At 32.5% G+C, this 16,597-nt stretch overlaps 1 protein-coding gene across 1 annotated transcript in view; it reads left to right on the forward strand.

Annotated features, from left to right (window-relative positions):
- The window catches only part of SOX5 (SRY-box transcription factor 5), a 449,917-nt gene that overhangs the window by 359,433 nt on the left and 73,887 nt on the right, over nt 1–16,597 (forward strand). The window contains 1 exon segment of the mRNA XM_074268831.1: nt 7,381–7,527. Within this exon segment, the coding sequence (XP_074124932.1) occupies nt 7,381–7,527 (147 nt within the window).

Below are 16,597 nucleotides of genomic sequence, written 5' to 3' on the forward strand. Positions count from 1 at the left end.
AGAACAAAATTTTGAGGTGTGATTACCCCATGTAACTTGAATACAAAGATTAACAAGTATAACTTGATACAAGCTTTTTCATGGCTAATTAGAAGGAATAGCCTTGTTCTTCTATAGATCATGGAATTGAAGAATTCTTATATGACTTTCTTTAAACCTTTTGATTGTTCTTTAATGACTATGGATGACCAAACCAGGATCTAGTCCTGCTTGATTATAACACTTTCTCTGTTCCCTGATAGCTAAATAGACTTATTTTAAATGAGTGAGACTCTTGTAGCAAAAGCTGCATATTTATTTATGCTGTGAATGCTTAAGGGCAGCTAGATGGTGCAGTAGATGGAGTGTCAGGTCTGGAGTCAGGAAGATTCACCTCCTTTAATTCAAATTTAGCCTCAAAGACTTAATAGCTGTGTGATACTGGACAAGCCCCTTAGCCCTGTTTGCTTTGGTTTCCTCATCTGTAAAAATGAACTGGAGAAGTAAATAGCAAACTACTACAGTATCTTTGCCAAGAAACCCCAATAAGGTCACAAAGAATTAGATATAGCTGAAAAATGACTCAACAACATATAAAATATATAAAATTTTAAAGGATTACAAACATATTTTATTTGCATGAATTTAACAAAAAGCCATCAGAAAGAAATAGTAGGAAAAGGAAACAGATAACAAGAATATTGCATATCACAAAAAGTACATTAAAGACCTGTTATATGAAACACAGGAGAAAGAAGATTGACTGCCCACAGAAAATCAAGCTCCATGAAAGAAGGAGCATTTGAATCTAACTTTCTCACACTCTGTGATCTCTTTATGGTTTTTGATTCTTTTGACCAACTACTCAGTATCTACTAGTTCAACTGACCAACCAATTAATTAAACATTTTTTTAAGGATTGAAATGAATTGGTTAAAAAATCTTAACCACTCCTACTTCCTGCCCTTGCCTCTCCAACTACAGTAGATATAATTAATAAGTAGGTAGGTAGTAAAGTCTCAAAGAATTGAGATAATGGAATAAAAAGTCAAAGTCCTGTGATAAATGAGTGTGCTCTTTTGCTGAAGTGTGAGAAAAATCAAATCTTATTGAATTTCCTAAGTGGAAGCAAGGATATGGAAAGAGGTAGTATCACATGGCTATTGACAGAAGGTGATTTTATCCCTTTTGTCAATTTTATTCCTTTTGTCAATGGCCCTAGAAAATTAAAAATCTTGTTTTTGTAGTACTGTCTATAGAATACTTGATTGGTTGTAAAATGATGGAAATTTAAAGTATTTTTTAATTATTAAGATTATCAGATTGTTTGGAACAGTCTTCTCTATTTAAAAGGATCCTGACTTTCTCTTTCTCAAGCTTTAAAATTCATATGCAGTACTTAAGATATTTTCTCTTTGAGAAAGAGCTAATGCTATATAAGAAAAGTTTTAAATGATGTATTTAGAATAAGGGAGTCATATTTGCATCACTTCTTAGTTCATATTATCTAAAATTAAAATAAAAACAATTGATACTCTGAACTCAATAAAATATATACAACATAAAATCAAAAAATTATTTGTATATATATTCTGTGATGGAACTTAGAATAATTAAGAAATCAAGATATTGAGTTTCTCTACAGCTACAAATAATAAAATGTTACATGAATCTTATTCATGTTCTGGCTTATTAATACTATTTTTAAAGATTAAACATTACTTTTAATAATTGACAAAACTTTTGATATTTCATGAGATTCTAAACATTTTAATAATAATTTTTACCTTTTTGATTTTATATGCAAATTTTAAAATGACCTTATTCTTACTTTTCTTTGTAATAAAAACCAAAATCGTTTTTAGTGTATTTTGAACCAGTAATAAATATTCTTAACATCTTGTAACAATACTCCAAGGAATAGTTTTCAAGATTAAGCTGTTGATATACAGTTTAGGCGTCCAGCCAGTCTGTTATGGTACATCCTTTTGTAAACTTCAATAGCATTTACCCTTTACTATACAGGGTAAACTGTAAATTTTCAAGGTGATGACCTGGGAGAAAGAGGGATGTCTGCTTAATGACTATAAGAGCAAAGTTCAATTGTGACAGATGATACTATTTTCACATTGCAAAATGTAACCAGTTGCTTTTTAACTCATGTAATGAGAACATCTCTTCATCTTAAATAGAAATCAGCAAACTTTCACACATCATATTTTTGTTAAATTTTCATAGCTCTCTGTCTACAAATTGGGGACTAAAACTTAAAAAAAAACTATCTTTCCTTGTAATTTTCATAAGAAATTTTTTTTACTAAGCATATTGAGGAATTTGTCTAACTTTAGGTTTTATGAATTCCTTTTCAATAGATAATTTACCTTTTTCATAAACTTCATTATCAATAAGGAATCTTCTTTTAAATTGGCTTGATCTTACAAAGTCTAATTTTTATAAGACTAGATGAAATCTAAGTTTCCTTCCAACTGTAAATTATGTAATCTTATGATAATACCTATTATCTATTTTCCATTAAGACTATATTAGAAAGAGCATCAAATTGGAAGCCAATAGACCTGTTTTGAATTTCAATTCTGCCACATAAAACTAATAATTATGATGATGATAATTAATAATAATAATGTAATTTATGTAGTACTTTAAGTTTTGCAAAATATTTCATATATGTTATCTTCTTTGGTCCTTACATCAACCCTATAAGGTAGAAGTCATATCTATTTTACAGACGAGGATGCTGAAGTTTAACATGGTTAAATGACTTTTCCAGAACCATACAGCCAGTAAGTATCTAAGTCAGGATTCAAACTCAGTTCTGACTGACTTCCGAATTCTAAGCAACCAAGCTTCCACTGATTTTATTTGTTATCTTGAGCAAATCCCTTAATGTTTCTTAGTCTCAATTTTCTAATTTATAAAATAAGAATATGCTATTTCTTATAAGTTTATTATGCTTATCACACCTAATTTTCACTTGGATTACTTTATCCTTATAAAGCAGTATATACATATGTAGTACTATATTATTATTGTTATTATTATTATTATTATTATTCAATATTTCAAAGATCCCTTATTTCACTGATTCATTTATTTTCTCTTCTCACACAGGTCTCAACACTTTTATGTCATTAGAATCCTTTGTTGAGTTGATTTAGTGATTTGATACTAGTTAATCTGTGGTTTGATCAGTGAGAACACCATAGGTAGATATCATCATCCATCCATACTGTAGAATCTTTGCCCAACTTCTTCTATAGATCTTCAACAACCTGATATATTGGAAGTTCTGTTTTTCACATTTCATAGATGAGGTGGATGTCTAGCTGTTATCTCTTTATCCATACCATATTGCCATTTTGTTTCTATTTTAGTCTAGCTGTTATCTCTTTATCCATACCATATTGCCATTTTGTTTCTATTTTAGTCAGAAAAAATATCATTTAGTTATTAACTTTCTGATGATGAGTTTCTCCAAAGAGACAAGGTCTTGGACAGCTTACAAACAGCTGAAGATGTTACTAATCTTATACTCGAAGCCTGTTTAGTTTGGTAGGGTAGACAATGTGTACTATTCTATGTACTCCCTAGAACTCAGGGTTAATATCTTGCCATGATGACTCTTAGAGTAGAATCACTGTTTCTGTTAATAGCATCACAATAATAGTTGAAGCAGTAAGGTCTAGTGTACAGAATTTTGGACTGGCGGTCAGGATCTGGCTCTGAGACCCAGCTTTACTATTTACCAACTGTACAACATTGGAAAAAGCACTTATCCTCTGTGCTTCAGTTTCCTTATTTGTAAAATATTTTACTAGATGAGCTCTTAGATCACATCTAAATCTAGGATCTTCTTACAACTAGAAGATCCAAATTGTAATGATTGATAGTCACAAAATGCTTTCCAGTACAAGCACTCTCTCCTTTGTACTTCAGAAAAAAATTATTTTTATATGTATGTCTGTTTGAAAATGAGTTTGCCCATACACATGTGTTTCTATTTCTGTCTTTTTTTTAACTAGTCCTTTCCTATCTGAACATCTGATTTACCTAGAGCAGGCTCTTGGGAGTTATAGGGGGTCTCTTTCCTCAAAGTGACAGTCTAACTATCTCAGAAAGCTACTCCTAAGCCTTTCACCACTATCCCCCCATCTTAGAAGGTCTGAAGAAGTCAGAGCTTACACAGGAGAGAAATTGTTCTAATAACTTGAATATCCAGATATTTAGATAAAAGAAATTTTATATTCTACATGTTATGAAATATATACCTGCTCACCTCTATTTGTACATTCTGGGGTTTTAATTCCCTTTGTCATATTGCTTCTTTAAGGTAAAGCAAGCCTTCAAATTTAACAATATCGTAACATTCATGAAACTTTGTTTTATATAAGGCTATTTTTGTATTTGTATTTCATATAAAATAAAGTTATGTTAAATTATTGGACCAGATCTAATTTATTGTTAAATAATATTAGATTTGTGATTAAATACAACTGATTTGAAGAGTTTTATCTGTGATTAATGGTATATATTGAAGAGTATGTGAGCCATATCATCCATGAAACATTACCTGTACGAGAAGATCTCTCTTTGCTCAAAAGTGGAATTTTGACAATTATCCAGTTGTTTTTCAATGTGAGAAGCTAGAGTAATATTCCTTAATGCATGTTGTCCCGTGTGTGTGTGTGTGTGTGTGTGTGTGTGTGTGTGTGTGTGTATTTGTAAGAAGCTTTAGCTAATAAAAAGTGTTCCAGACAATGAAGGAACTAGCCAATGAGTGTCCAGGACTTAGAGAAATACTATTAGATTGCCCCCAGTCCACATGGAGTTTTGATGAACCATTTTCCAAAATGTAAGATAAAAAAACACTCATTTTTTTCTTTAATCCATCACAACTATACTCTGTTTCTTCTTGGCTAGCTGAATGTTAATGAAAAGACTTTTTATTTTGTTGCTTATCCAGAACCAACCATATATCTAAAAGGCTAAGTAAACTCTCTCTTCCCTGATGTCTTTCAAAGAAGGAAGAAGAAATGGTGTGGGATCCCAACATCAACAAGAGCCTCCATCTCTTACACTCATACACAGTTATATAAACACACAGACATATTACAGATGCACAGAGACACTACTTTGGATTGTACATGGATAAATTACTTTAGAGATTTCCTTGTTCAGTACGCTCATAATATCCTTAAGCAGTGATTAGAATGATCCCCTTTTCCATTTTCCATATGAAGAGGGAAAAATCAAAGAGAGATTAAATGAATTTACTGAGAGATCACAATAAATAAGTAGCAAAGATAATAAAGGAACTCATGTCTCTTAGGAATAACTTTAATAGTAAAAAGTAAATAGTTCATTTTCCCTCCATGCTAATGGAACTTCTGAGGCCCAAAGCATTTCTTTTACCTCACTCAAAATCCACCAAGAAAGAGACTTTAGCTGTTGGAGTCTTTTGTATATATTCTCAGTTCCAGCTTAGCATCCAGTTTTTTTTTTAAAGATATTTTTGTCACTACATAGCAATTCGACAGGAAATGGAAAAAAAAGATAGCTGCATGTGCTCTGAATCTGGGAGACAGACAAATCAATCAAAAAGTATGAAGCACCTACTATGAGACATTGCTAGGCATCAAGGATGTACATGCAAAGAATGAAAAAAATCCTTATTTACAATGAGCTTCTTTTCTAAAAGCAAAGACTAAAAATATATGTGTTATTGTGTATGTATAATGTATATAATTGTGTATGTGTAATGTATATAATTAATAAATACATTAATAATATGTAAATAAAATTGAAGCTAATATCTAGTTATAAGTAACTATGTATTATATAATGAATAGTTTATAAATATGTATTAATAAAATATTTATATAATATAGCAAAGCATGTTATATAAATATATGATATATTAAGGTAATAAATACATTAAAATTACAAATCATGTATGATATAATAATTTTATGTATTATGTTATCAAGAATATATGATATATATTATGATAAATATATAATAATACATACATTTTAAAATATCCAAAGTAATTAAATGAAAAGTAATTTGGGTGACAGGGCACTAGCAGTTGGGTGATCAGAAATGTTTTCATGTAGAAGTTACTGAAGGACTCTCAAAGTTTGGGTACAGTGTGCTTGAATTTTAGAAATAAAAGACAGGAAATCATGTTTTGTATAAGGAACTGAGAGGAGGGCCAGTTTGATTGAATTGTAGAGTGCATTTTTAGAAGCAATTGATTGGCATTAGGCAGAGACTATCATGCATACTTTAAGAATTACCCATTCATTGGCCACCCCCTTCAGTAGACAAGTATTCATTTCAACAATCTAAGGAGCTCTTGCAGAATGTAAACTAATATGAATAGTGGAACAGGAACACAGCTGCTGCATATTTGAAACTATAATACATTATAGGAAAAGATCAAGTAACATGATCAACTAATATTTCAATAAGCATTTACTATGGACTGGATTCTGTGCTAAGCATTGGAATACAAGATCAAAGCAAAAATAGTCCTGGCCCTCAAGAAACTTATATTCTTAAGAAAGAGACAACTTGAATACACAAAGAGGTAAATATTCAAGGGAATGCTGGGGCCAATCTATACTGACTCATGAAAACTAATTAATATTTTCAATGTGATAATTTATATCTCAGAAATTGAATGTTGTAAATAAGAGCTTGATATATTGTTTTGTTGAATGTCTACATTTAAGAAGGTGACAGAAAACAACGGAATGGAGATGGGAGATTGAATATTATGTGTGAAGAATGGGAAGTAAGCCAGTATGGCTGTATTGTAAGGTACACAGAGGGGAATTGTGTGTAAATATGTAAATTATGCATACAAATACTGGAAGGCTAGGAAGATGCTAAATTTTAAAGAACTTTAGATGGGCATATGTTTAAAGGAAATAAAATACTATCAGCCTTTATTTAATAGAGGTTTGATGAGGTCATACCTATCCATTTGAAAGATCACTTTGGCAATTAATGCAGAGTATGGATTTGTCTTGATGTGAAACAAAGAGACTACTTAGGAGGTTTTTAAGAATGATCAAGGAAATAGGTGATGAAAGCTTGAATTAAGATAGACTCTCTGCCTAAGAAAAAACAGGGACTGTTATTATTTGCACAGTCTCCTAGAAATACAGAAGCTAGAGCAACTTATGTGATATCTGTCATTTTCTTCCCAGAGAAATGCCATAAAAGTTGAGGGTGACAGGTTCTCTTGAAATATTCCTGTGTGCTAAATAAAAAATGCCCATCAGAAGAATACTGTATTTGAAGTAGAAGTTTTTGAAAGCTGCATTTATTTATTTATTAATGATATTTCATTTTTTTTTCTTTCTCCTTATGTAGCAGTTATATGCTGCCCAGCTAGCTGCAATGCAGGTATCTCCAGGAGGAAAGTTACCAGGTATACCCCAAGGCAACCTTGGTGCTGCTGTATCTCCAACCAGCATTCATACAGAGAAGAGCACAAATAGCCCACCACCCAAAAGCAAGGTACTTTTCAAAGAAGTTACTTTTTTTTTTTAATTGATATTAACTCAATGTATTAAAGAAAAAGAAGAAGATGGAATCCCCTTGACACTCTATTCTTTTAAAGATTTGTGGTTGTGTATCTTAGAAGAAATACTAAAATGTATTCCAGTACTGGGTAATAAACATTAGATACAATTCAATGGAGTGTCAAAATTGGTTAAAATATGTGAATGTGTACATACACATATATGTACAGTACAGAAGCATTTTTATACAAAAACATTATTACTTATTCTAGATACAAAAATTACTTTAGAGATTTTCCTTTTTCTTTCTTTTTATAATATCCTTGAAAAATGATTAGAATTATCATTTTTTCCATTTTACATACAGAGGGGGGTAGAAGCACAAAGACATCAAATGAATTGACTTAGAGAGCACAATAAGTAAATGACAAAGGCAATAAATGAACTCATATCTCTTAGCTCTTACCAAGCTGATAGTAAAAGGCAAGTAGAATGACTTTGAAATATCCATGATCATGTAATAGAGCAGTAGCACTGATGACATAAAAACATTGTATTACCCACAGGTCCCTTATCTTTGTCTTTGAATGAATCATATGATTTTTCTTTTCTGCAGCAAATTTGCTTTTCTTGTTGTTTGATTTGGTTGAGACTGGTATTGAAATTAATATTTTCTAAGCAAATATTGACCACGATCTTGGTTTTGTGAACTTAGGAGACTAAGAAAAAGGCTAATTTAAGATTTAAAAAGATACCTCAAATGATTGTGAAATAATGTCATGTATATCCAAATGCTTCAACTTAGAAATATTTATTAAGTGTTTACTATGTAATAAGCATGTTTCTAGTCATATGCACCCAAAATAATATATTCCTTGATTTCAAGAAGCTTAAGTTGTCTTACAGTATGAGCTTTATCAGAAAAAATAAATTACCAAATCTGCCAACTTTAGTTATTATTTCATTTAGTAAGATTATAAGCAGTTGGCCAGCCTAAGCACAGAACTGTAAATTAGAAATAATATCAATGTAATGAAGTATATACACACACCTGTGTGTGTACATATGGTTAAAAGTGGTAATCATTGAGGGGAAAATGTTTTTGCTTTTGGAATTAACAATAAGTTCAAGGATAAAAGATTTTCATCTTTTATCATCAGAAGAAACAAAGAAAGTGTAGATTAAAAAATAAACTGTGCTTTGTTATATTAACTTTCCAGTTTCATTATAATTTGTACAAAATGTCAAATTTAGACCCAGAAATTTCAGTGATACTTTTAGAAATGATTTATAAAGATGGTAGGTTAAGTTATTTAGTTTCTTAAAAATTTTAGTGAAATAAAGCATAAAAGAGTTTTATTCTGAGTTCTCTTTTCAATGTGAAATTCCTCCTTTGTTACAATCTAGTTCCTCATTGTGCTTTTTAAAATTTGTTGATACGTAGAATTAAGTAGAATTTTGATGTAATGTCAAATGATTTAGCTACCAAAAGAATAATTTTGCCTCATAGCTACACAATTAGATCAGAGGCAATGTGAATTATCTTAACAAGCTAATTCATCATTTCAAATTATATATGTAGAGAAACTCAAAGTTGTGTACCAGTCGGAAAATAGGGGTTACATTTATGATTTCACTGATATAAAGACTATCTAGAAGATGAAATTCTTTCTATCAATACAGTTTGGTACCTTCTCTGCAAATTATAATCATATAGAGTTAATTAGGGCACTGAGAAGTTGTAGTTTGCCCTGGCACACAGCTAGTATCTCTCAGATGACTTCTGGATTCTTGGTTTCAAATCTCTCTACATTACTGCTTCTCAATAGACAGAGGAATTTCTATATTAAAGAAATTATCTTTCTTTTAATAACAAACAAAAACCACTAAAAATACCTGAGGGAAAAATAACAGACATTTAATTATTTCATTCTATTTTTTATTAAGAGGATAAATGAGATATAGAAAATTTTAATGACTTGTTTCAATGTCAAATGATAAATTGAATAGATCCAAGATGCAAATCTATGAATCAGTCAATCAATGAACATTTATTAAATACCAGTTATACTTCAAGAACTAAACTTTGAAGAAGACTTATCATTTTAAGTGAGCATGGGGATACGTTCCAGGAATGGAGGACAGAAAAAAAAGAATGTCATGTGTGAAGATCAGCAGAAAGGCCAATTTGGCCAGTCTAAAAACTCCAAAAAGGGAGTCACATTATAATAGAATTGGGAAAATGGGAGAGTGCTTTAAATGACCAAAAAAAAAATTCATATTTTATCCCAGAAACTATAGGGAGTCATTGGAATTATTTAAGGAGGGAAGTTATATGGTCTCATGTATGCTTTATTAATGTGATTTTGGTAGTTGTGAAAAGGCAAGATTGGAAAGGGAAAGACCAGGCAAGAAAGTTAATTGTAGTTGTTCAAGTGATAAGTGATGAAAGCCTACAGCTACAGAAAAAAAAAATACTTCACAAAATTATTAGATATGTGAGGTGAGGAAGTCTGATGACTAGGATGACTCTTAAGATTGCAGATCTGATTGACTGGAAGCATCCATCAAAAAAAGGAAGGGCCACCAATAAAATTAGGACAGAGAATGCTCAAAACATCTTATCTATATAGATATGCATTACTTAAACTTTCTAGCTTTTTATCCATGATTATCAAGTCAGAAAGATCTTTGGCTCTGTGACCCTGGACAAACACATTTTCAACGTCCCAAAAGTGTTTTAAGATTCACAGTTGTGAAATTATTGCTGATCAACAATGCTAGAGTTTTCTCACTGGGATTCTCTTACATGTATAAAGTCAAAGATTCAGATCAAAACATCCTACAAAATAAAAGGCACATTTGAATAGGATCATATCACATTTATATGTCTTTATATATTAAATATTTGCATGTTGATATAGACATGAGTAGTGCAGCCCTAAAAAAGCACTTTTCTGCTATAATGTTTGGGAATTAACACCTGCATTTATGATTATAATCTGAGTGTTTTTCATTGACCTCATACTTCTGTGAATGAAATTAATGTTTAAATGCATTGCCAAAGTCTTTGAAAGAAAGTTATGTAATATGAATTACAGTCCCTAAATATAAATCAGTCTTGTGAGTATAATTGTCTCTCTGAAGTTCTGGTGTACAGATGGACCAGCAGAGTTTTCAGTAATTATCTGTAGGTTTTTGCACACATAATTTAACATTCATTGAAAAGGCTAGTCATATCAGCAAAATATGAGCGACTGTAGGTCATTTTGTGTGAAAGGAAGGTATTGGTGTGTGTTTTTTCTTGTTTTGTTTATGAAATAATTGTTTGCATATTTTCATGTTGACACATTGCTTTAAGATAACCTCTTTTGAATTGCTCTTTAAAAATTTCTTCCTACTAAGCTATTTTTTATAACTTTAAATTTTTTCTTCCCCAACCCATTCATGTTGATAACCATGAAAGCAATGTGACACAATTGTCGGAGGATCTGTTTGAATTCTAGTTCTGTTTGCTATTTATATGACCTTGGGCCTCATCTGAACAGTGAAGGATTGTATTGAATGACCCCTAAGGTTCCTTCTATCTTGAAATCTATAATCCTATGATCTTAAGACAACCCTAGTAACTGATCTGTTTCATTTATTCACAAAAACAATCATTTATTGAACACATACATTAGACCACATAAATTAAAAAATCAGATATGATCAAATAGTGGGTTTGCTTTAAGATAGCATGGTTATAAACATGAATGGCTTGGGGAAGAAAAATCTTAAGTTATAAAAAAATTGCTTAGTAGAAAGAAAAATTTAAGGAGCAGTTCAAAAGAGAATATCTTAAAGCAATGTATCAGCACGAAAATATGCATACAAGAAATTTCACGAGTTTCTGGAGACAGAAACTATTATTTTCAGGCCCCCTCTAAATCACAAAGCTGACACTGTAGACATCTGAGATATGATCACAGTATTGAAAGGTGAAAGTGGCCTTTGTGATCATGCAGTCTAATCCCTTCATTTTTAAAATGAGCAAACTGAGATCCAAAAAGGTTAAGTGATTTGCCCAGAATAACACAGCTAATAAATAGCTAGTTTCTCCAACTCCAAATCCAGCATTCTAAATAAGATAGGAACTTTCAGTCTTGTTTAGATCTGCTGTAGTTTTTTATAGTCCAGGTTTATAGGTCTGTAGTCACTTCCTTCTTTAACAGTGAAATAAAAAAAGTAGAGTATGTCTCTAAAGATGTGAAGTTTAAATTTTGATATTTTTTTTGTTTGCAAGCTTATGCTGATTTTAAAGATAATATAAAATATAATATAAATATGTAATATAAAGAGAATATAAATTGATTTTATAAGTGGTTTGTGAAAAAGTGATCATAATTATGGGTTGAAAGTGTTCTCTACCTTCAGATGTTGTAACATAAGCAAGGATTTTGTTGGATGTTAGTTAGAAAGGAGGAGGAGTTCCTGAGGTTGAAAGGATAGTGAGATTTGAAAATTTGTCCTTCTTTTGCTTTAAGTTTCTTCTGGCATGTTATCACATCTTCTTATCTTGTCATAAGAGATTCTTTAAACTGACTGTAATTTTAGCTGTAAGCCCAACAGTAAAACTGCATAGATTAAAAATAGCCAGACAAATAAACTTTATATTGGTTATTTTAATGAATTATATAGTCAAATAATAAGTTTTTTTAAAGCCAGGAACTATTGTATTAAATGAATCTAGTTCTTTTGGCAGAAGTTGACTTTTATGGCATATTTTGGCTTTAAAAAGCTTTTAAAAATCTTTATGGATGTTTATTTTTGCCTCAGGTAAAACTAGTGATTGGTTTTTTTTTCCTTTCTTTTTCAAGCAATTATTTGTGTGTTTTGTGGGGGGAAGGAGGGAACTTATATGTCTAGCAGATTATAAAAGAGAGTTGTACATTTGAGATCCCTCTGTTATCTGTAGACTTACCTGAAATAAACGGAATTGATGGTCTGACAGGGAAGCAGCATTTATTGGTGGTAACAATGGCATTTTAAAGCATATCCAACTGGTGGCATAAACAAAATGGTCCTGTTGGCAGCTGTCAAAATCAACCTTTTTCTTTAAATTTCACTGTTTACCCTTATTCTTAAGTGTTTCTTTGCCTTTGACTCACAACTCTAGAGAAGGACACAAACAAAACTTATTTGCAATTTGCAAAAATAGAAGGGGGGGACCGAAATGAGGGGGCTCCAAAAGACTGTAAAATTGTACAGCGTGAGTCCTCTGATGCATGCTGTTTTCAATCTGCTGTGTGCCAGTTGGAGGCTCAGGGAGTGCACGAGAGAGAGAGAGAGAAAGGATAATGCTGAGAAATGATAGAGTGGCTGTGACCTCCAAGCTCAGCCTGGAAATCCAAGACATTGATTTCACTTAGCATTCCTGCTGAGAAATCCGGCAGAGTTCAGTTGTAATAAAAGAACAAAGATTCTGTTTCTAATGGTAATGGCGTATGACAGACATATCACTTTGTCTGTCCTCAGCACCGGAGAGAGGAGAATTGGAGGAAGGTCACCTGACCTGCCTGTGGTAGTGTATGAGTGCTGTACTGAGCTTTGAACTCCAGCCTTGGAACACAATTATTTATAATATTAAATGATAAAGAAACCTTTAGAGGACTTACAGTAAACCCCCGGATACTGCATAAAGGAATTGTGTTCTAGGAGCCTGAAAACATGAGAAGAAATCCAGCATATTGCACATTTGCATTATAGGACATGAATAGTATTACATGGAGGTTTATGCCTCCTTGGGTCTTGCGTTGGCTGTTTGAGGTGTGTTTTGTATCAGTGCATGACATATTGTCATTAGTTCAGTTTTATTTTTTGGCGTCACCTCATTTTAACAGTTGTGAGCAAAGAAACATTTGTTTTTCATAGCCTACTTTGCCAAAGGCTGACTGGTATGGAATTAGGGTCGTCAGCATGTAGCAAACCTTTCTAAAGTTAAGTAAAAATTGATCTAGGCGCAATTGTATATTTAGAAAGTCTTTAAGATTCCGTTGTCTTTGAATCCTTGCTTGCAACTCAAAATTTTATTGTCAAACCTCAGAAAATATGTTCAGCTGTCCAGAAACACGCGCCTCCCTCACCCATGTCCCCACAGCTGAGTCTGTGACCAAATATTGGTAAACATCTACATCTGAAAAGTTTGGAAGCTTGAACTTTACTGCAATAGCAGTTCTGTTTGAATGCATGAAAAGCATTAATCTCAACCTCTGTTATAAGAATGAAAACAAGTGCTTTAATTAAGAGTTTGGCAAGCATTGTTCCTTGAATTTCTTACACTTGAATATTTTCTCTCTAAGCCCATTTTTTACATCTTGACAAATGTCTTTGCCAAAGATTCACTATTCAAACACATAGGACTGACATAGTGTGCCTGATTCTCTCAGTTAAGATGTGTTTTGCTTTTTAGATCAGCTTTCTGTAATATTCAAATTGATTATTTAAATTATTTAGGTCAGATATACCTATTAGCTTTGGTCATAGTTGTTGTTTTTTTTTTTTTAGCATGACATTTTTCTTTTCATCTGCCGCATATAATATGTTGTAAAAAATATTGGCTCTGAGTTGTTAGTATTTTTCAAGCTCAAACTGTTCCTCTAAAAAAGAGAGTTTATACTTAGATTTTGTGAAAAAATTAGTGGTAGCATACATAGCTAACTGTTCAGAGTGACCAAGAATTTTACCTACATCTCAGGTGTGTAAGAATACATTGAAGCTCATTACTTTAAAAAAATAGATAAATAAAAGCACACACATTTTATATTTTTACACTGTCAGATTTCTTTTCTCTTAGGTAAAATTTCTGGGAAAGTCTGTAAATATTATCAGGGGTGTCTTGATACTCGACAAAGTATTTTACATTGTCTGCAGCATCTGCAAAACCAAGAGTGGTACAGTGTGAAAAATGTGATGACAAGAGAGGATTCCTGGGTGCTTTTCTTTTAACCTTGCTATGACCCTAGGCCTAACCCCAGTCACAGTTGTGTCTCCATCAATGGCAACAGCACACAGATTGTCCAAATCAATTTTTTTGTTCTTTTCAAATACTTCTGACAGTGATGTTACCATTTGCTCAGCAGTAGCACCTGGGGGATGTGACAAGGAAAAGAAATGTGTTTCTGACAAGCCAGAAACAGCCCTAACTAGCTGACCAGACACAATCAGATTCTTTTCAGCTGCAATAACCACACAAATATCGGTACCAATTCACAAGTTAAGAACTTAGACTTTATTTGCTTCTTATCTGATTCTCCTTCACAGAAGCATTGTTGAAGACTTGGTGTGGGTATGTCTGTATATATGTATGTGAGAGGGAGAGAGGAAGACAAAAACAGAGAAAAGGGGGAAATGGAAAGGTTGTGGGGAGTCAGAAGAGACAGAGGCAGACAGAGAGAGAGAGAGACCGAAGAGAGAGAGAGCCGAGACGAGAGAGAGAGAGAGAGAGACAGAGACAGAGAGAGACAGAGAGAGACAGAGAGAGACAGAGATAGAGACAGACAGACAAAGAGACAGAGAGAGACAGAGACAGGCAGACAAAGAGACAGAGAGAGATAGAGACAGGCAGACAGAGAGAGACAGGCTGGCAGACAGAGAGAGACAGACAGGCAGAGAAACAGAGAGAGACAGAGACAGGCAGACAGAGAGAGACAGAGACAGGCAGATAGAGAGAGACAGAGACAGAAACAGAGAGAGACAGAGACAGGCAGACAAAGAGAGACAGGCAGACAGACTGAAAGACTGACTGAGAGACTAAGAAAGATGGAGGGAGAGAGAATGAACTTCATTTTCTGGTATATTTTTGCTGTAGTGTTATAATGGTACCAATCAAAGTTATCAAACCAAGTAAGAAACTTCAGTACACAATGGTCATAGGGTGATGATGTTTTTTGTAGCTTAGTGTACCCATCACCTTTTTTTAATGTTTTCAAAATTTCATCCTGCAGTTAAGGATGCTAGATGGTAGTAGTATTGGCAGAGATACAATTTTCAAAAAGCAAGAATTTCCCAGAAAATTCTACTCTTGTTGGCTTATGCCCAGAGCCCTTTTGGTCTGCCAATTGATGTCAAATTATTTTATTCACCATACAGGACTAGTCACATGTCATATCTTTATAAACCAACAGTGTTAAAGTAGTATTTTTAAATGAGAGGATTTATTTTCTTTACTTTTGTCAAGAATCTTATTTCATTCATAATCTGTCCTAAAATTTATGAGCCTTCTATCCTTGTGGATTCCATTTCTTAAATAGCTGTTACCTTGTTCTGTTCTATTATGTTGAATACCATTTGATAAATCAGTTAAATAGCAGCCATACTCTTCTTCATTTTTCTTTCCATACAATTGCTTTGTCCCTTTTTGTGAGCAGTTGCTAGATTATTCCTCTGTCTTTAAGTCTTCTGTGAGATAATTTTATGATTTAGTTGGGTGCTACTAATATGCTATATATCTCAGAGATGCCTTCATTTAAGGAGAATCATTCCACAAAGTTAAACTGTGATTTTCGTCCATTATCATTGCCATCACTTCCTGAATAGTCAATAGATACAGTGGGGTTAACCTGACACTTCAGATGAAATAGTTTTTCTTTTTTTGTTTCTATGTTGCAAAGCTAAAATAACCTGTGGTTAGACTCTTTTTATCCATATATTGTTGAGAGTTATTTTAAACAACTAGGTAATTAAACATAAGCCTTTCTAAGGATTTGTGGTCCAATTGTATTAAATAGTTAAATGAGAAATACTTCTTGCATTTTATAAATAAGGATTGGGACTGGAATCATCATAGCCATGTGAAAAAATAAATAATTAAAATCAATAAAAATGGATTTTTTTCTAACTTAAAAAAATAAAAACTAATTCTAAGGAGCTGAAGAATTTCTAGAATATCCTCAGAGATTAACTGTTCTTGACTCAATTTCCTAATATTATGATTTTGTTCTGGCAATATCTTTGGTTTAGCAGCTAGTCATCTAAAAGGGGAACAGCAAGTCAGTAGAAAAGCTACCTTTGCACTTTACCTGGGT

The sequence above is a fragment of the Sminthopsis crassicaudata genome, chromosome 5, assembly GCF_048593235.1.
Source record: "Sminthopsis crassicaudata isolate SCR6 chromosome 5, ASM4859323v1, whole genome shotgun sequence".
Lineage (NCBI taxonomy): Eukaryota > Metazoa > Chordata > Mammalia > Dasyuromorphia > Dasyuridae > Sminthopsis > Sminthopsis crassicaudata.